The sequence below is a fragment of the Malus domestica genome, chromosome 13, assembly GCF_042453785.1.
Source record: "Malus domestica chromosome 13, GDT2T_hap1".
Classification (NCBI taxonomy): Eukaryota; Viridiplantae; Streptophyta; class Magnoliopsida; order Rosales; family Rosaceae; genus Malus; species Malus domestica.
The window spans coordinates 26,381,554-26,404,058 of record NC_091673.1 but is presented as its reverse complement, the minus strand read 5'-3'; the positions used below and the strand labels follow the sequence as shown (position 1 = coordinate 26,404,058).

General features: G+C 39.6%; 1 protein-coding gene and 1 long non-coding RNA gene across 4 annotated transcripts; one reads left to right on the top strand and one right to left on the bottom strand.

The window, feature by feature from the left end:
* The first annotated feature begins 3,748 nt into the window (after positions 1-3,748).
* Positions 3,749-4,225, top strand: LOC139190902 (uncharacterized). The gene has a single exon (XM_070811392.1). It carries the CDS (start codon positions 3,749-3,751, stop codon positions 4,223-4,225), a length of 477 nt encoding a protein of 158 aa, XP_070667493.1.
* Positions 4,226-9,118: 4,893 nt separating this feature from the next.
* LOC108169682 (uncharacterized) lies at positions 9,119-16,467 on the bottom strand. Of its 3 annotated transcripts, XR_011575106.1 has the most exons (7): positions 16,151-16,467; positions 15,696-15,835; positions 15,409-15,550; positions 14,990-15,303; positions 14,808-14,892; positions 14,413-14,512; positions 9,119-9,265 (listed from the first exon to the last, which is right to left on the bottom strand). It is a non-coding gene; the product is annotated as an uncharacterized lncRNA (long non-coding RNA). The 3 variants fall into 3 exon arrangements; XR_011575105.1 differs by having other exon boundaries at positions 14,990-15,550; XR_011575107.1 differs by having other exon boundaries at positions 14,990-15,550; positions 15,696-15,759.
* Positions 16,468-22,505: the final 6,038 nt, after the last annotated feature.

The following is a 22,505-nucleotide window of genomic DNA, read 5'->3' as shown; positions in this document are numbered from 1 at the left end:
TTCGGTTTGTCCTTCATGAGTTCTTACGGCAGTCTTTGCTCCTTCATACATATCCTGTATAGCTTGGATATATGCTACTCGTACTCCTTTCTTCTCTAAAATCCTCCAAAGAATGTCTCTTGGGACCCTATCATACGCTTTTTCCAAATCTATAAAGACCATGTGTAAATCCTTTTTCCCATCTCTATATCTTTCCATCAATCTTCGTAAGAGATAGATTGCCTCCATGGTTGAGCGCCCTAGCATGAACCCGAATTGGTTGTCCGAAACCCGTGTCTCTTGCCTCAATCTATGCTCAATGACTCTCTCCCAGAGCTTCATTGTATGACTCATTAGCTTAATACCCCTATAGTTCATGAAATTTTGTACATCGCCCTTATTCTTGTAGATAGGCACCAAAGTGCTCATTCGCCACTCATTCGGCATCTTCTTCGTTTTCAAAATCCTATTGAAAAGGTTAGTGAGCCATGTTATACCTGTCTCTCCCAAAACTTTCCACACTTCGATTGGTATATCGTCTGGGCCTACTGCTTTTCTATGCTTCATCTTCTTCAAAGCTACACCCACTTCTTCCTTCCGGATTCTACGATAAAAAGAGTAGTTTCTACACTCTTCTGAGTTACTCAACTCCCCTAAAGAAGCACTCATTTCATGTCCTTCATTGAAAAGATTATGAAAATAACCTTTCCATCTGTCTTTAACCGCGTTCTCTGTAGCAAGAACCTTTCCATCCTCATCCTTGATGCACCTCACTTGGTTTAGGTCCCTTGTCTTCTTGTCCCTTGCTCTAGCTAGTTTATAGATATCCAACTCTCCTTCTTTGGTATCTAGTCGCTTATACATATCGTCATAAGCCGCTAACTTAGCTTCTCTCACAGCTTTCTTCGCCTCTTGCTTCGCTTTTCTATACCTTTCACCATTTTCATCGGTCCTATCCTTGTATAAGGCTTTACAACATTCCTTCTTAGCCTTCACCTTTGCTTGTACCTCCTCATTCCACCACCAAGATTCCTTTTGGTGTGGGGCAAAGCCCTTGGACTCTCCTAATACCTCTTTTGCTACTTTTCGGATACAACTAGCCATGGAATCCCACATTTGGTTAGCTTCCCCCTCTCTATCCCACACACACTGGGTGATGACTTTCTCTTTGAAAATGGCTTGTTTTTCTTTTTTTAGATTCCACCATCTAGTCATTGGGCACTTCCAAGTCTTGTTCTTTTTTCTCACTCTTTTGATATGTACATCCATCACCAACAAGCGATGTTGATTAGCCACGCTCTCTCCTGGTATAACTTTGCAATCCTTACAAGTTATACGATCCCCTTTCCTCATTAGAAGAAAATCTATTTGTGTTTTTGACGACCCACTTTTGTAGGTGATCACATGTTCTTCTCTCTTCTTAAAGAAGGTGTTGGCTAAGAAGAGATCATATGCCATTGCAAAATCCAAGATAGCTTCCCCATCCTCGTTTCTCTCCCCAAAACCATGGCCACCATGAAAACCTCCATAGTTGCCTGTCTCCCTGCCCACGTGTCCATTTAAATCTCCTCCTATAAATAACTTCTCTGTCTGAGCAATTCCTTGCACCAAGTCTCCAAGGTCTTCCCAAAATTTCTCCTTCGAACTCGTATCCAACCCTACTTGAGGTGCGTACGCACTAATCACATTGATAAGTTCTTGTCCTATTACAATCTTGATTGCCATGATTCTATCTCCTACCCTCTTGACATCTACAACATCTTGTGTCAAGGTCTTGTCCACGATGATGCCAACACCGTTTCTCGTTCTATTTGTGCCCGAATACCATAGTTTAAACCCTGAGTTTTCTAGATCCTTTGCCTTACGACCAACCCACTTAGTTTCTTGTAGGCACATAATATTTATCCTTCTCCTCACCATAACTTCTACTACTTCCATAGATTTTCCCGTCAAGGTTCCTATATTCCACGTTCCTAAACGCATTTTGCTCTCTTGAACTCTACCCTTCTGTCCTAGCTTCTTCACCCTTCCCCGTCTAATAGGATCAAAGTACTTCTTTTGTGTGTCCCGTGTAAAGTTGATAGGAGCATATGCTCCCAAACAACTTTGAGTGGAGTCGTTCGAAAAGAAGTTTCTATAGCCCCCTTGCTCATTTAACACTGCATCTGGGTGCCGATGGAGATACAGCGACCCTTGCTCACTTATCACTGTGCTCAGGCCACACAACGCGCCACTTACGGGTGACGCCCTAGCTTTAGCGCGATTTCGTTCTGGATTCATTTTCATAAGGATTCGACGTGATCATGGAGTGCCGGCTGTCGACTACCTGACGCCCTCCCCCTCCTCCTTTATCCGGGCGTGGGACCGGCAATGTAAGATAAACTTACACGGCAGAGTTTGAATTGAAATAAAAATGAAAGAAAAATTATTAAAACGGGAAACCTAGGGTTTTTTCGAACTCGTGACCTTCATCCATGGCGATGAGCCACCCCCATGCTTTCCCGAGCTAAGAACCTATCCTAGAGCTACAGCTCTAGGCCCAACACCCTAGACCTGACGCCCAGAAGGCATTGCCCCCCGTGAAACCATCGAATAGCATGGCCTGGAGCCATGCCCAGCCACCTCCGGCTACCCCCCGACGAGTTCTTGTCTGAAATTCGAATTTTTCTTTGAAATTACAATCGAAAATTCTAGGGTTTTGATATCACGTCGAGATTTCTCCAATCTCCGTTCTTATTTGGGTCCCCAGTTGGTTTCCCATGCTTCTCCGTGCCATAAACCCCCGAGGATAGTCGCCTGAAGTGACACTGGCGTCCTCCCAGCTACGTTCCGACACCCAGCGTCGCTGGGGTGTCTCGAACCTCCTCGACCCAAGCCCAAATTAGGTCTCGACCACTCGGCCTGCATCAGTGCTTGTTGGGCTTGCTACTGCTATGCGATGTCACGGCCTAGCCTGTATGGAAAAAAAACAATTTTTTATTGTTCTGGGCTCGTCTGAAGCGGGCTGCGTAAAAAAAAAAAATTGGTTTTTGGGCTTGCATGATGCAGCCCATGTTGAATTTTTTTGGGTCTGCCATCAGCAGCCTATTCCCTTGCCCATATCTACCTATGAGCCTGAAGCTCACCTGTGACCCCCCAACCCAATTTTGGGCCTAGCTCACACGACACCATGTTATTAAGCCACCCCGTGGGCTTATATCTTCTTTTGGGTCCCGTGTTTTATTCGCCTAAATATTTTAGGCCAAATGGGTTTTATATTTTTTCGCCCACACTTTAATTTGGCCCGAAGTCCAAATAATTAAAATTCAATTATAATTATAAACTTAAAATGATTTCTTTGCATATTCTTGTTGCATATTTGTTTGTATATATTTGTATTTGCCTGCAGGAATATATGAACCTGAAGTTCATAATTATTTTGAAATCTGAAGTTTCTTATAACCATGCCTTGTTTGAAAACTTGAAGTTTTTCATTTAAACACATCACCCATGAAAACTCGAAGTTTTTCATGCAAAATTAAACCAAATCATGTCTATTAGAACCTATATGTTCTACTCCTACACGAATGGATTGCTTTTTCTCCATCATACTAACCACATCTTGTCCATCTATTTTGTGAGAGGAACATGTCAAATTTGAACAAACTCAACTTCGTCGCTTTAGAGGTTTCTGGATATGTGAAGCTCCACCTCACTGCAAAGAACTTGTGTCCTGCCATTGAAGAAGTAACGGACGAGCCTGTTGGCGAAGCTGAAAAAAGCCACTACTATGATCTTCATCCGAAGACATATTCATGACGCTCTACAAACTGAATATCTTGCTGAGGAGGATCCACGTGCATTATGGGTCTCATTGGCTGATCATTTTGATCACCAAAAGGACATATTTTTGCCTGAAGCAAGACACGACTGGCAACATTTGCGTTTCCAAGACTTTAAGTCTATGAATGGATATAATTATGAAGTTTGTCGAATTCGATCACTTCTGAAGAAGACCTATTCGACCATTTTTGCTTCTAATATTGTTCTGCAGCAACAATATAGAGCTCAGAAGTTCACCAAGTTTTTTGATTTGATCTCTGTTTTACTTCTCGCTGAAAAGCAGAACCAGCCGGTGATGAAGAATCATCAGGTTCGGCCTACTAGGGTGACTGCTGTGCCTGAAGCACATTATAGCAATCACCAACGCCCAAAACGCCAAATGGGGCGTGATAGGGGTGGCCATAAGCCATCCTACCAAGGTTAACAAAGTCAAGGCCCATCCAAGGGAGGAAACAAAGCCCAGAAGCGCCCAAACCTCGCTCCCAAGGCCACGAACTTCAAGAATAAGGGCAAAGCACCTGAAACCATGGATGCGAACATGTGTTGTCGTTATGGTTCAAAGGACCATTGGTCCCGTGTTTGCCGAGCTCCTAAGAAGGTTGTAGATGAATACCATTCTTGTCGTAAGAAGTTTAAATCAAACTTCATGCAAGTGGACGAACCGGAGACTACAAAGTTGAAGGTTTCTGATTTTCAGGTGGATACCACCCCTATGGAAGATTAGAATTTTAGACATAGACTTATTTTTAGTTGAAATAAGACAATGGGGAGTTGAAATAAGACAATTGGGGCCGAATTCCACCTAGTGGCCGAACCCCTCATTTGTTTTTGGTTGATTTTTGAACAATTTTCCTTTATGTTTGGATTATTAGTTGATGATTTGTTATGGATATTAAGTTTTTAATCCTTGAATAAATGAAATTATTTTGAATTGATAATTGTTTTTATAAACTTTTATGCAAGTGACTGATTCAAATTAATTTTTCATTCTAGGTATGACTAGTGGGAAAGTTAGTTGTCTGGCAGATAGTGCAACCATGCATACAGTTTTGCATGAACACATCTATTTCACTAACTTCACACCTAAGAATGCATCTTTGACAACCCTCTCAGGCCCATCCAACCTGATAGAAGGATACGGTAAGGCACGTATAATGTTGTCTAATGGTACAATGTTGACCATTTCTGAGGCACTCTATTCTCCACATTCCGGAAGAATGTTGTTAAGTTTCAAGGATATTAAAGACAACAATTACCACGCTGAAACCCACGAAGAAAACGGAGTTGAATTTTTATGCATAACTTCCTACGAATATGGCTAGAAGCGTATTCTAGATAAGATGGAGCGTATCCCGAGAAGTTTGTATACTACGACCATACTCCCCATTGAATGCCACTATGTGGCTGGCCCTACTACTAGGATCACGCACGAAATTACACTTTGGCATGATCGTTTGGGACATCATGGACGAATAGAGATTCGCCGTATCCTCAAATGTTCACACCGGCATCCACTAACCCAAAGTTTAGGTTCGATCCAAGGAATCGCATGTCAAACATGTTCGATGGGAAAGCTTATTACTAAGCCTTCTTATGACAAGATTCGTTCGAATCCTCCCATTTTTCTACAACGGATTCAGGGGACATTTGTGGACCGATTCACCCTCCCTGCAGACCATTTAGATACTTTATGGTTTTGGTTGACGCTTCCACACGTTGGTCACAAGTGTGTTTGTTGTCCACAAGGAACACTGCATTCTCCAAACTGTTGGCTCAGGTTATCAAGCTCAAGGCTCACTACCCTAATTATCTAATCAAATCTATTCGATTGGATAATGCTAGAGAATTCACATCTAAAACTTTTGATGACTATTGCATGTCGGTTGAGGTTGAAGTTGAACATCTTATACCCTATGTTCACACCAAGAACGGCCTGGCAGAGGCTTTCATTAAGCGCTTACAAATGATTGCTCGATCGTTGATCATACGTACCAAGTTCCCAATCGCTGCTTGGGGCCATGCAATATCGCACGCAACAAAGTTGGTCTGCCTGAGGCCTGTTACGACACAACCATTTAGTACCCTTCAGTTGGTTACCAGATAGGAATCCGACATATCGCATCTACGTATTTTTGGTTGTGTGGTATATGTGTCGATCTCTCCGCCCTTACGTACAAAAATGAGGCCTCAGCGAAGGATGGGAATCTATGTTGGATATGATTCTGCTTCAATTATTCATTACTTAAAACCTTTGACAGGCGATCTGTTTACCACTCGTTTCGTGGATTGTCACTTCTATGAGACAATCTTCCCGTCGTTGAGGGGAGATAAGAACGTCATTGTTCCTGAAGAACGACGCGAATTATCGTAGACGACTCCTACTTTGTCTCATTTAGATCCCCGCACCACTCAGTCTGAAACTAAAGTGTAGCACATATTAGATCTCTAGAGCACGCCAGATGCTTTCATCGATCTAGCGCGCGTGACAAGATCACATATTCTACGTGCGAATACGCCTGCAAAGATAGATGTACCAAATGTACAACGGACTGCCCTCCTGGAAGCCTGGGACGCCAATATTGGTTATCCATGTACATGAGCGGCTAGGCAATCATCTACCCCTACATAAAAGCATGGCAGACCCCTTGGTTTAAAGGATTCACACCCTCGGAAGAGGAAAACCACGGCACAAGGTCCTGAAGAACTTACCGTGAATCCGACTATTGCTTACGCATTCTACCCTACTCATGAGGAAATTCTAGATTATGGAAGCATCCTTGAAAAGACGAATCTTCTTCCCAATAATCATGAGATTTCGATCTATTATGCTAGCTTAGATGATGTGTGGCATAGAAATGAGATGATTATCGACGATGCATTAACATTTGTAGTAGTTACTGCGATCATGTTGAGCGTTGACATTGAATTGTGTTCCGTTGATGAATGTCGACGTAGAACTGATTAGTCAAACTGGGAACAAGCAATCCAAATCGAACTCGATTCGCTTGCGAAATGTAAAGTGTTTGGACCCATAGCTCCTACTCCTCCACATGTGAAGCTCGTTGCCTACAAGTGGGTTTTCGTTCGGAAGCGTAATGAGAAGAATGAAATTATGCGTTAAAAAGCTCATCCTGTTGCACAAGGCTTCTCACAATGCTCCGGGATTAACTATGACAAAACTTATTCACTCGTTATGGATGTGATTACTTTTCGCTACTTTATCAGTTTGGTAGTTTTCGAATACTGGATATGCAGCTGATGGACGTAGTAACCGCGTATCTCTATGGGGATCTTGATATGGAAATCCATATGAAAGTTCCCGAAGGACTTACATTGACTGGTTCAAATATTTCTAAACCTCGGAACACACTCTCAATTCGGCTGAGGCTTTCACTCTATGATTTGAAACAATCCGGAAGAATGTGGTATAACCGTTTGAGTGAGTATTTGACTAGTTAGGGATATGTGAACAACGAATTATGACCTTGTGTGTTCATTAAGAAGTCACATTCCGGATTTGTGATTGTTGCAGTATATGTCGATGACATGAATCTTATCAGAACTCCTGAAGAGCTCGCGAAAACTGCTGCGCACCTGAAGTCAGAATTTGAGATGAAAGATCTAGGTAAGACTCGATATTGTCTCAGTATAGAGATAGAGCATTGTTCGGATGAAATTTTAGTACAGCAATCGAACTACACACAGAAGGTGTTGCGCCGCTTTAATGAGGATAAAGCGAAGTCTTCGAGGACTCTTATGAATGGTCTTTCACAAGACAATCTGGCCGATCTCTTCACCAAAGGAGACAACACCAAGCACATTGCGTCGAAGTTCTTCTTTACACATCAACAATAAAAGCATCAGAAGATTAAAGTCACGCAAATCCGTTCACAAGACAATCTGGCTGATCTCTTCAGCAAATCACTATCAAAGACGACGTTTCAGAAGCTTGTTCATGGAATTGGTATGCGTAAACTTTCAGAGTTGTAACTTTGCTATTTCTCTTTGGAATTATGTCAAACTCAGAAGGAGTATCTTGTAGATACTTGCTTGATCTTAATGTACTCTTTTCCCCTATGATTAGGAGTATTTTTCCCACTGGGTTTTTACTACCTAACTAGGTTTTAACGAGGCACCCACCTTGGGCTGGTCATATCCCTGATGACATCCCGTAGACGTTTATTTGACTTTGCATTTCTCACGCATTTTTCCTTAGACTATGGATTTTATCCCTCATTGGGTTTTTGTCATAGCCTTAGGGTTTTTTTAGTGAGACTTACTACTTATGCAAGTTCCTACCTTATTGAGAATAAGTGTTGTTCCTTGGAATTAGTATCGATGAGTCGACTTCCTCAACTTCTGCATGATACTAAATCTACCTTGAGTATTTACACACTCAAAGGGGAGTGTTGTAAACATTCCTAGTTTAAGTGTGATTGTGTAAATCCTAGATTAGATTTGATTCTAGTTATCATTTCCTATTACAACTTGTATTTCTTGGGGAAAAAGGAATATCTTCTCTCCTTCTACTACTATAAATAAAGGTACAATGTAGAAGAGATAACAACACACATTCCTCTACAATTCCATAAACACATATCCCTTTTCTCTCTTCTCCTTGCCGCCGGCCACCCTAAATATTGTCAGATAAAATAGATCCCAACACAAGTTTCATTTTTGGACTCTTCTTTTTATTTTTTGTTTATTTTTTTAAGTAGAGGTATTAGGAGTATCAACATTAATTTAGTCTAAAGTAAGGGATGAAATTGCACTATACTAATGAACAGTGTTTTGGGGTGGATTTCAGTTTATTTACGGCCATGCCATTTCTTTAAAGAATAGGCTTTGTGGGTTTTGCTCCGTCTAGGGTTTTATTGTTGTCTTGGTAGGCCCTGATTTGGTTGCTTTGGATCAGATTTGGGGGTGGGGATGGGGTAAGTTGGCTGCACTGGTAGAAATCAGAGGTCACATGTAGGGCTGCCAAAGAGAAGATGATAAATTGTATAAAAAAATAGTTTTGATAAATTGTTGATCATATTCCAAATGAGAGAACATGATGATTTCTTATTAATAGTCAATTAGTAATAACAAGCAAAAAAGCCCGCGTTATGTGCGGGTTTACAACTCTAGTTACACATAATTACAACAATGTTTCTAATTCTACTATTACGTATATACAACCATACTCACAATCCAATTCACACACATACTAATCAGCATTTAAAACTATGTTAAATGGGGGGAGTTTTACCTTAGTATAAAACTTGATAAAATTAAACAAATCCCCATGTCATTGGTTCTTCATTTTGACCACTGCTCTTATGAACTGGGCTAAATGTTGCACATAGACCATCGATTTCCACCGCAAAGAAAGGATTCTCCATCGTCACCACTAATGGTGTTCTCTTCCTGTTTTCCCTTGCCCAGATAATGGAAATTCCAATTTTGAAGCCATTTTCTCACACTAAATAACAAAAAATAAGTTTAAAAATTAGAGGAAAACAAAGAAAAGCATCTAATAACTTATATTTGGAGACAGAAAAATAAGCTAAATCAAGTCGTGAACTCACCATAAAAAACCAATTGTTTGTACCATACTTAAGGCCTCCGTATTTAGATCTCGTATAAATACTCGGGGGACTCAAATGTAATTATGTGATAAATGAAGGAGAAAATATGTAATAAGTGAGGAGCCCTTATTCTATAAAAGGACTCCTCACTCTCCTCATTAGGGGAGGTCAAGATTTAGGCCATGGGAAGGGAGAAAATAGGCTAGAGAGCACACTGCCTCTAGCCTTCTTGTATATTCACCATTCAGAGTGAAACAATATCAACATCAGTGTGGACGTAGCCCAAACATTGGGGTGAACCACGATATATCTTGTGTTCTTTACTTTCTTGTAGATTCACGGTCGGATTTACGTTGTTCCAAGACCCTCCGGTTTTGTGCATCAACATTTGGTGCCGTCTGTGGGAAACAACATGAAAAGTTATGTTGGTTCTCTTTCATTTTTTCATCTCACCACCATGAAACCTCACCACACTCCACCGTGAATCTGCAAAAACCCAAGCAAACCAAACCCCAAACTCCGACCCTTCTACATCCACATTCCACAGGACCATAGACAGGAAGAGCCTAACCTCTCTCTGATAGTAAACAGAAAAATCCCAACTCGCTCTCTCTCTAGACTCTTTGTTTCTTTTCCCAAGGGTTAGGGTTTAACCTTGCTCTTCTCCAATGGACCCAACCAAGAAGTGAAAGCTGGACAAGAATGGCGTCGTTCTGGACACGGATCTTGCCTCTGCCCCTAAGTTCTCCCCCGAAGACGCTCGCAGGCTCATCGAATGATAAACCCCAACTTCTCCTCTCTTCTGTAAACCCTAAATCCCCAATCTGAGCAGTTGAATCAAAATCTCAGAGATGGCGACAGTTCTAGGGCAACTAATATGGGAGATAGTGAAGAAGAACAACTCTTTTCTAGTGAAAAAGTTCGAGAGGAGTCACGTCGGCGTGCGGTTCACCAAGGAGCCCAACAACCTCCTCAATCTCCACTCCTACAAGCACTCTGGGTTGGCAAACAAGAAAATCGTGACCATTCAGGGTGTGGGCAAAGATCAATCTGTGCTGCTAGCGATAAGTAAGACCAAGAAGCAGAACAAGCCCGCTGTTCTGTTGCATAAGTTTGTGATGAAGCACGAGTTTCGCAGGATGGCCAAGGCGGTTGCGAATCAGTTTTATGCTGTCGTGATAACTTTCGTCATGAGGGAGTCAGAGACCGTCCCGGTCCGCCGGGTGTGTAGCACTGGGGATTTGGATTTGCAGACGATCAATAGCATGCATAGTAACGGGGGCAAGTGGTACAGCACTTGCAATATGGTAGTTATAACAGATCATCAAAAAGTAGTCCCCCAGCTTCATTTACAGATGATCATCATAAAGCTGGTCTTATCATAGCCATAATAGTCACAATGGTGGGAAAGGTGGTGCTTTTAGCTTCAGATTGGGTTTTTCAAGTCGTTCTTCTTTGGAGGCTGAGCAAGTCTCCGCCGGCTGGTCCTCTTGGCTTAACGCCGCCGCCGGTGAGACCATATACGGGTGGATCCCCTCAAAGCTGATGCTTATGAGAAGTTGGAAAAGAACGAACTCTTTGGCAACAACTATGGAGCTCTGTGGCCCCGCGATGGCATGCCAGGGCTTTGTGCATGACCCCATGCCTATTTTTCTGAAAAAGCCACGGAACAGAACAAAGGGACAGCTGTCAAATACTTGATTGGAAAAACTTTAAAGGGACCACTTGAGCCTGCACAACAAGAGGTGCCGACACGAAGTCTTGTTGGAGCTAGCAAATGACCCAAAACTTGATACTTTACAGTGCACCACTACACTGCACCAAGGTCCCCCATCCCACTTTCTGTTGAACCAAAAGATGCCCACTCTAAAACGATAAGTTTTCTTATAATCATCCTATTATTAATTCTATCATTATTCCGTCTGCCATCTGACAAAAGGAAAAAAATAAAGAAAGCTTTACTTTTCATTTTTAGCAAACATCATTATGTTTTCTCAATATCATTGTTTATTTAATATCTTATTATTTTATTTGTGTCATGATGACTAATTATAAAATAATAATTTTATTATTTTTATACCATGATGACTTATGATTAAATAATATAATTTCTGATATCATAAGATTACTACCATGTTATTGATTTATACAACATGTGATTTATCAAACAACTGAATAAATCATTTATTCATGATTATATATATATCACACACATTTAGGCAATATCTAATATATTATTGATTTATGTAGCATGTCATTTATCAAACAACTGAATAAATCATTTATTCATGATTATATATATATATATATACACACACACACATTTAGGCAATACCTAATATATTGTTGATTTATGCAACATGTCATTTATCGCACAACAAAATAAATCATTTATTCATAAAAGGCACATAATAAAATATTTTGCCTTGACAAACTTTGTCAATTTGATTTATTCATTATACGGTCGTACTTATACTGTCATTTATTGTCAGGAATTATTGAGAAACTAGATCCACCGATCAACATTGTTGTTGATTAAAGAAGTTTACCAACTTATAGACTGATAAGCCACATGCTCATGGTGATCTCTTGTCTGACCGGACACCCACTTGCTTATCACCAACCAGGTGATCAAAAGTACATCCAGTACTCCAAAATTATTCAACAGCCTGCCGCTATTATCACCCACTAGGTGATCAAAAGTACGTCCAGTACTCCAAAATTATTCGGCAGCCTGCAGCTATTATCACCAACCAGGTGATCAAAAGTACGTCCAGTACTCCAAATTTATTCGGCACCATACCGCTATTATCACCAACCAGGTGATCAAAGCTATTATCACCAACCAGGTGATTAAAAGTACGTCCAGTACTCCAAAATTATTCGGCACCCTGCCGCTATTATCACCAACCAGGTGATCAAAAGTACGTCTAGTACTCCAAAATTATTTGGCACCTTGTCGCTATTATCACTTACTAGGTGATCAAAAGTACGTCTAGTACTCCAAAATTATTCGGCAACCTGCCGCTATTATCACCAACTAGGTGATCAAAAGTACGTCCAGTACTCCAAAATTATACGTGAGCATCACTCATGTCAATCATACATAAACATTCATGAGCATCACTCATGTCAACATCCATGAGCATCACGCATGTCAATCAACATAAACATTCATGAGCATCACTCATGTCAATCAGCTTCGAAAGCTTCATTTACAGAGCTCTAGCTTCGAGAGCTCCAGCTTCGAAAGCTTCATTTACAGAGATCCAGCTTCGAAAGCTTCATTTATAAGAGCTCCAGCTTTGAAAGCTTAATTTACAAAGCTCCGACTTCAAAAGCTTCATTTACAAAAGCTCCAGCTTCAAAGCTTCACTTTCAAAGATTCACCTACAAAGCTTCAGTGCATGGTATACAAAGACCACCTCCGAACAACTGCCACTTCGGCCTATACATGTATTGAATTTGAAGTCTTCAGCCAACAGACTCTATTGACTGAAGACTTTGGGGACTACACTATGTACCATATATTGGGCTTCCGTAACTGGGACTCATGAAAAATACTTGGGGGACTTAGCCCATCATTTATGTATTGAGGAGCGAACCTTTATTCTATAAAAGGGACTCCCTCACTTTCATTAGAGAGCACCCATTATTCATGTATTGAGGAGCGAACCCTTATTTTATAAAAGGGACTCCATCACCTTCATTAGAGAGCATCGCTGCCCGTTAAGCAACCGCCTCGCTACGAGCATTACTCGTAACCCATCACTTATGTATTGAGGAGCAAGCCCTTATTCTATAAAAATGACTCCCTCACCTTTATTAGAGAGCATCGCCGCTAACTGAGCAACCGCCTTGCCGCGAGCATCACTCCTAACCTATCACTTATGTATTGAGGAGCTAGCCCTTATTATATGAAAGGGACTCCTTCACCATCATTAGAGAGCATCGCCGCCTGTTGAGCAACCGCTTCGCCGCAAGCATCACTCATAATCCATCATTTATTTATTGAGGAGCGAGCCCTTATTCTATAAAAGGGACTCCCTCACCTTCAACGCCACAAGCCGAGCCAACCAAGGCAACATAAGCCACAAGCCGAGCAGCCTCGCAACATGTTCTACTTCTAGTTGAGCATCATTTCACATTGAACACCGCCTCATATCGAGTATTCAGTTCTAGACGACATCTAGTTACTTTGGCCCACACATGGACTGAATTTCAAGTCTCCAGCCAAAAGACTCTCTTGAATAAAGACTTGGGGGACTACTGTTTGTACCATACTTAGAGCCTCCGTATTTATATCTCGTATAAATACTCGGGGGACTCAAATGTAATTATGTGATAAATGAATGGGCAAATATATAATAAGTGAGGATCCCTTATTCTATAAATGGACTCCTCACTCTCCTCATTAGGGGAGGTCAAGATTTAGGCCATGGGAAGGGAGAAAATAGGCTAGAGAGCACACTGCCTCTAGCCTTCTTGTATATTCACCATTCAGAGTGAAACAATATCAACATCAGTGTGGACGTAGCCCAAACATTGGGGTGAACCACAATATATCTTGTGTTCTTTACTTTCTTGCAGATTCACGGTCGGATTTACGTTGTTCGAAGACCCTCCGGTTTTGTGCATCAACAACCCAAGAAACCTCCAAAAAACTAAAAAAAAAAGATTGAAGAACCCATTTGAATTTTACATATAATACAACAATGGAAAGACAAAAAAGAAAAGAGTAAAGCCATCAAGCTCAACCCTTTAATTTAAACTCTAAAAAAATTAAACACAACCCCATTAAATCATTAATCTTACTGTAACGACAAATTATTATGGCCAAACTTTTGGTGCCTATCAAAACCAAGTTTTCATATATATACAAAGCATCTATTTAACTAATGAATTGATGGAGGGCGAAAAAGAGAAACAAAAAAAAGGGCCATTATTCAATTATGTGGAGAATTACTTGATACGTACAAAAGGTTTGAAAATTTAACTGATATTAAAAAAAAAAAGATGAGATGGAGTGGAAATCACATACCAACATGAAGCTTAAATTTGTGGTGCTCATTTGTAGTGCTATATGCAATTAGTCTTATCAGGAGCTTCTGTACTAGTTGATGTCTCGGTCTTCTCTTTAGCTGCACGTACATTGTAGACTTGGGTAGATGAGAAGCAAAAGAAAATAAAAATATAAGTTAAAGTTATAACTTAACTATCTATGTTGATTCATGTCCAACACATAATAACCATAGCAAATCATTTTTCATCTCGTGCACTAGTTTGTCATTGTAACTCGAATTCACAAATTCATTTACTCCAAATTTCTTAGTTATGACCAGGAAAAGAATGTTTAAGCAAAAATATGTTTATGTGTTTTTCCACTAAACTACTTGTTAAACCAAATCCAAATGTAAAAAATAAAAAATTAAATACCTGTGTCAAACCTCTTGGGCTTCAAGTCCACCGACTCCACCCCTATACTCAGTCGCGCCCCAAACATTCTTGCACCTTTAGTAGCCTAGATCATGCATGTATCAGTATAAATATGGAAAAGAAAATAAATGCAATTTATTAGAACAAAGAATTTAGGATCAACAAAATTTCTCCAAACTTACAGCGAGGCCATAAACAGCAACTGAGGATAATTTTTCCTTTAGCTACATTCAGAGGGGCACCCAAACCAAATATTAAAAAAACAAAATATCCAGTATAATGCAAACGAATCAATATGTAGTATCAGTTTAGGATGCATAATTCAAGGCTCTAAAGCATTGAGTAGGACACCAAACTTGTCGGTATGGCACAACTGAGGATGTAAACTTTGTCCAACTGAGCAAGGGGCTTAATTTTGGAAAGATGACCAGAATGAAGTCCAATGTATTCACTCGAAGTAAATGTGCCCAGAAAACTCTACTCATAGTTTACAAATCTGCAATTCTCAAGGGTTAATCGTATAAAATCACACATATATATACACACATATATGTATATTTTATGTATATTATATATATATGTAGTAGATATTATTGCTGACCTTCGGCAGAAGTAGAGTTTAGTGTGATAAACTGAGGTATCTTTGACCTTTACCCTCATTTCCATGGCCTTAGGTGGAGCAACCTTCACCCTCTCCATCACCAACGGCTTCCCTGAGTCCCATGCAACTGCTGTTGCAAAATCTACAACACAGAAATCCCAAATTGAGGAGTATTAAATCTCTATCCTCAAATATGCTTCGAAAGACATGTAAAATGAAGAACAATGGACCTAACGGGCAAAGAAGCTGATTGGTGTTCATAAAAAGGATATTTTAGTTTTGTTTACCTTGTATTTGAGAAGAGGTTCAGAACTCTCTTCGATTTCTTTTGGTTCTGGTTTGGCTTCAAGCCTAGCCTCCGTTGTCGCCATTGACAAAAGACGGGCTCTTAGGAATAGAAGTGGACATGAATGGAGCTTGATATGATCTAATTATGAAAACATATACTAAGCAAACATAAAATTTAAGGTGCATGGACGAATTTATCCAATGAAATTATCTACATATGTTGAGAAGAATATCATTTTTTTTACATATTTTGTCGCCGGTGTTCAGACGGAAATCATTTGCCGAAATTTGAAGACCGAAACCTTAAAACCTTAACAATTGAGATCGATTCGATTAAGTGTGAGAGAATTTGTAGAATTTTATATGTTAATTAGTTTGGGGGTTTGAGTTTGTTTTCTTATTTTATGCACATAAAACTTCAATCAAATGCCAAATAAAAACTCCAGTATCTTACCTGATGATAAATCGATGAGAAAGCTTTTGGGTAGAAGGGTCGGAGAAGGTTTGAAGCTAGAATCTACTGATGCTAGGGTGAGTCAAGACGATGTTGTAGTTCAGTTGTCAGCCGACGACCAAGATTTCTTCATGGGTTTTCCGTCCATATGGGCTTGTAGTGCGGCTACGGTTGAGATTTGTTGACGATGAAGCGGTGAGCGAGGGAAAAGTGCCGATTCTGAGAGAAATTGTGAAAATGGATTTGATGGTTTGAGGTTTTTTTGCGATGATTGTGAGCGACAAAGGAGATAAAGCGACATGGAGCGGTGAGCAAGAGCGAGAAGGGGGTAGGCAGGACGTGTCGATGGAACGGGATCCCACATGTTCGAGAATGTTGCTGCACTTGACAGCAAGACAAAAAGGCAAAGTTGAAAAAGAGGGAAAAAATAGGGGGTAAAACCGGAACAATACTGTGCTTATGAATAGTGTTTCAGTTCATTTTCTCTTTTAGTATATATATAATTTCTTTATTGCGTACATTACTTGGGGGTTTAGCTTACTGGTGAAAATGAGTATAAAATGATAAGAGTATAGATTAAGTACAAGGTTTGATATCCTCAAATATAAGTAAAAAATGTGTCAGTTAGCTTAATTATTTTTAGTCTAATTAAATGAGAAAAATAGAACATATATGTCACATCTCAGATCGGCTCCGTCCTAACATGATATTGTCCGCTTTGGGCCTTGGCCACGCCTTTACAGTTTTGTTTCTGGGAACTCACACGAGAACTTCCTAATGGGTCACCCATCCTGGGAATGCTCTCGCCCGAACTCGCTTAACTTCGGAATTCCGATGGAATATGAAACCAGTGAGTTCCCAAAATGTCTCGTGCTATATAGAGGTGGGCATGTACATATAAGGCACATCACCCCCACCTCCGTTGGTCGATGTGGGATGTTACAATCCACCCCCCTTAGGGGCCCGACGTCCTCGTCGGCACACTCGCACCGAACGGCAGAGTGGCTCTAATACCATATTATATTCTATCACGTCCCAGTCCTGGCTCCTCCGTTGCCCGATATTGTCCACTTTGGGCCCCAGCCACGCCCTCATGATTTTGTTTCTAGGAACTCACACGAGAACTTCCCAATGAGTCACCCATCCTAGGATTGCTCTCGCTCGAACTCGCTTAACTTCAGAGTTCCGATGGAATCCGAAGCTAGTGAGTTCCCAAAAGGCCTCGTGCTATATGGAGGTGGGTATGTACATATAAGGCATATCACCCACTCTCCGTTGGTCGATGTGGGATGTTAAAATCCACCCCCCTTAGGGGCCCAACGTCCTCGTCGGCACACTTGCACCACACGGCAAAGTGGCTTGATACTATTCTGTCACATCCCAGTCTCGGCTCCACCGTAGCATGATATTGTCCGCATTGGGCCCTGGACATGCCCTCACGGTTTTGTTTCTGGGAACTCACGCTAGAACTTCTCAATGGGTCACCAATCTTAGGATTGCTCTCGCCTGAACTCGCTTAACTTCGGAGTTCCAATGGAATCCGAAGCTAGTGAGTTCCCAAAATGCCTCATGCTATATGGAGGTGGGCATGCACATATAAGGCACATCACCCCCTCTCCGTTGGTTGATGTGGGATGTTATATATATGAGTGAAAATGCAGTTGAGGACATTGTTGGATTTGATTAAAGGTAAGTGAACGTGGTTACATCACCTAAAGTTAAGCTTAACCTTGAGCAAAGGTCACAATTGTATAGTTAACTATATATCTACTCTAAGTGGTACCTAAACTGCGAATATTTGATCCTAATGGTTGTTGCTTGCGCTAAGCAAGCAGAACACCCTCATGTGTGCTAAAGTTGCTGCTTTGAGAATAGGATTACTCCAAATTAGGCGTGATGGGTTCCAAAAACTTCCATATGGACTTTTTGGTCCTTATTAGCTGCTTAAATGGGAAGTATTCTTAATTTTTTTTTTTTTTTTTTATAAAATGTTGTTAGACATTTTACATTTTTTTTTTTTTGTCAGTTGCTTTCTTTCTTTTTTATGTTTTCAATTTTTCAAATTATTGTTCAAAGGTCAGTTGCTTTGGTTGGTTGGTGTTTTCATTAGGTTTTTCTGGGAGTAGACTCTCTCATCCTCCCCGAATTGCTTTAATGAGTGTTGTTGATAAGTACACTCTCTCAACGAACAAGAAATATTTCAGGAAAAATTGCAACTTACATGTTTAAGAAAATGAATAGCCTTTTAACAATACATGAACTCAACTTACATATTCAGAAAAAAAAATCAGGAATATTTACATTCAACCTGTAGGTATTATTAATCCACAAAAAATTAATCTATGTATTTTCTTTGTCAACTACTACTTCCAAATTTGATCTAAAAAACTATCAAAATGGTTTTTGGTTACATTTTCTTTATTAATTATCTGATTTTCGCAAACTTTTATGTATTTTTTTATTTATTAATTTGAGTTTTTAAGATTTTTGACAGTGTTGCTCTTCAACCTACATGCTAAAAAGGATTTTTTTTTAAAACATAAATATTTATGCTATATTTAATTTATGATTCAAGGTAAATAAAATGGTGAAAGAAATTGATCGAAAAGAACAACAAATTCTAATAAGAGTTTTGGTAAAAAAATTTAAGAAAACTGGTTAAGACTCGAAAAGGTGAACAACTTCGAGGGACAGCATTGGCATATTCAGAAACTGCTGCAGGACCTCGTGCATCGAGAACACTAAAAATAGAAGAAATAAGGATGGGTTTACCTGTTTATGGTAAAGGTGCAAATCGAAACAAGTTGGTGGTCCACGCTGTATTTGCCTGAAAATCATAGTAATTCGCCAAATGAATAAGTTCCATTGAATGAAAAAGTTTCACAACACTTTTTGGGGTTGTTCGATTGGATCTACAACATGGTATCAAGAAAGGTTGTCCCTCATATTGCCATAGTTGAATTGAATAAGAAATCTACAATCATTCATGTTGACAAAACAAGCCAAGAAATCTCATTGCAGTGGTTCAATTTAATTGAGTTATTTAAGCTTCATAAGAGAATTGACAGGGATGCCGAGCTTACAGGTAACAAATTTAGTTTTAAGTGCCGCTGCAAAATCTGAGATGATTATTTTAAGTTTTTTGTTGACTTTAAGTGTATACTCATTCCCGCTATTAAACATCACTTGTAGATGTATTTGTTTGCTTGACGGCTATACAATTGAGTGAAGAAGTCACTATCTAGAGCACAAGAATTACGAAGAAAAGAAATCTTAACTTCCAAAATATCAGGTAAATTGTTCTTATTTTAAATTATGATTGCAATTTTCACCTCACCGTATTTATGAAATATAGAAAACTATTGCCTTTTTTTTATTAATTACAAAGGAGAAACAATAAGGATCACCTTATAGCGAGAAACCGCAATAAGTTTTGAGGACAGTGGAATGTAATCACTTTTGCCACCCATCTTCGTTGCTTTGGTTGCCCTCAAAGTAAAACAATACCAAGGTTATACTCCGACATACTTTATTAGCTGCTTCAAATTTCAATTTGTTGATTGTTATATTTTGTCAATAGGAAAGCCTGTTCTCGGAAACATACGATCAACCGTTTGTTTTTTTCAATCCGGATGTTGCACAGCTCTCCGAATACAAACAAAAGTAAATCAACACCCTTCTTCAATATTTTTTGCGCTTATATTTTTTCTATCAATCTTTCTTGCCCTAAACATGTACAAAACAGGTTTGAGCATCTAAAATTACTTGTTCAAATCCTACCCACCTCAACTGAGATGTATACAGGAGGTGCTTTCGATGCTGATTCTGAGTTAAAAAAGATTGATGAGTTGCTTTTGCTTGATCTTGCGTTGCACAAGGTTAGTCTGTTATCGTCAACCTGTCCCTTTTTTTTTTTAAGTTGAATTTTTGTGATGCATCTTACTTAATTGTGTGATGGTTTGTTTCTTTGTTCATTTATACTTCATGTTTGTGAGATGATGCTTAAATGTCCTAAATGATTTGAAAATCCTATGATTTCATAATAGAATGGAACTTTCGCATCCCAAGCAACTATTGGATTCAATTTAACCAGGGGTTGGTGGTACAAGTCGTGACCAACTTGCCATAAAGTTGTCAAGAAAACATCTAGGTAGTTTGTGACACATTCCGACCGGAGTCGAGGCATGTTGACCGTCACGTGAGGGTGATGTAGCCAAGTGCGTAACATAAGTGATAATAATAATAATAATAAGAAAATGTGAATAAATAAAAACCAAAACTAAACTTATTTAACTAAAGATAATATATAAGTGTGTGAAAGTGCTCAAGTATATAATACACACATATCAGAGCATAGGTAAAACGGAAGTGCAGTCGAACTAACTAGGTACTAATTATACAAACAGGGAGATAATCCCTACATTATTTAGTAGTACGTCAGAACCGCCGAGTAGTCCTCGTGAGCCACCAAAGATGAATAACTACCTAGAACTTGAAGGGGCGCAAAACAGAAGGGTGAGTGGGCATTTGTTTCTATATATATGCTTTACGATTTCCAGAAAATGTTTTTAAATGAATTTATGCCTAGTATGCCATGTCTACACTGCTTATTATTATATTGTTGCATTAGTATGAATTGTGAATTATAATATTTGATGTTGCGGAGGTTCGGGTAAAGCTTCAGGTGAGTTAGCATGTGATTGGTCTTATTGCATTGCATATTTCTATGCATTTATGCATTTAGAGCTTATTATGCTGCAACCTGGTGTTAGTGCTCCCACCCGAGACCTAGGCACAACTTTCACGTGATTGTTCACCTCCCGTACCGCATGCTCACCTTGGATTTAAGTTTTGGTGCTAGCATGTCGAACAGACCACAATAGGTGGTTCCTACTCGTAGGTGATCCGCAATCTATTACACAGCTTTCACGTGATCGTAGCACTAGAGCGTACTTATTTACACCTAGCCTGTCGTGCAAGTCACATTAGGTGACTCCGACTCGTGTGAAGACATATGTTGATGAGCTATAGATCCAGTCGTACAGGTCACGTTAGGTGACTCTGACTAGCATACTACTTTATATTGGTTTCATACTTGGCTTACATCTTTTAGTGCTGAAATATTATGACATGGCATACTTCAATTTTCACTGGCCTTGTGCATTGGTTTTTCATACCTACGTAGTAGTATTTTCTGGAAACTATACGGGTTTTACGAAGAGGGGTTATTATGTTCATAAAGCTAAATATGTTTTCAAATGCTTTGTTATTGTAGGATCCCACATCAACCAACGGAGGGGGGGTGATGTGCCTTATATGTACATGCCCACCTTCATATAGCACGAGGCCTTTTGGGAACTCACTGGCTTTGGATTCCATCAGAACTTCGAAGTTAAGCGAGTTCGGGCGAGAGCATTCCCAGGATGGGTGACCCACTGGGAAGTTCTCGTGTGAGTTCCCAGAAACAAAACCGTGAGGGCATGGCCAGGGCCTAAAGCGAACAATATCGTGTTACGGCGGAGTCGAGACTGGGATGTGACAGTTTGAGTGCCATGAACAAGGTTTCATAAAAAAAAAATTACCTAAACCATGGTAATGTTCTTATACATCTATTTTACTAAGTTACTACGTTCTTTTTGAATTTCTTATGATTATGAAATTCATGACTAATAAAGTTTTTATATTTGTCATATTTTATGCAACAAGATTGAATGTATGATGAAACTGTCATTTCATATGTATTGGACTTTATAGGAAGATCAATGTGCATGTGTGATGAAACTGTCATTTCTATGTTTACAAATTGTTAATTTTACTATACCAAAGAATGTTTTTTGATATATCTTTGTACTTCTGCTCATGAAACTGAAACTGCACCTGTAGCAGTGTTGCTTTTCAGATATGTGGCCTTGAAGTCAATGCATGTTTTGCTCCCTGGCTTGGGGATCACATATCTTTTTGAAGTGCTTAGGACTTGAAAGAAAACATGTGAAAATTTGGATGGAAAAAGAGCAATTAGGAATGACTTTATTAAATAGGGACAAAATGTTCCTTACGAATTCTCTAATCTTCCATAATTAATGAAAATATGATGAAGAAAGCTCAAAAAGATCTCAAAAAAGGTCACAAATTCACCCACTCTTCCGATAATTTCATAGCTTAAAAGGTCTTGAAAGAGGCTTGAAATAGAAGAAATCATATCTTGCTTAGTGTGGTGTTTGATTTGAGGTTTCTATTCGATTTATGGATGAAAGTGAACTTCATATGTGTTTGTGATGTTTGTTTTAAAAAGAATTTCGCATACAACAATTGCAGTGAGAGGGAGTTTTGCCATGGCAGAAGGCTATTTAAATTC

What these genes read in the sequence shown, in the direction of transcription:
- LOC139190902 (XM_070811392.1), top strand. Translation starts at nt 3,749, where the DNA reads ATGATCTTCATCCGAAGACATATTCATGACGCTCTACAAACTGAATAT.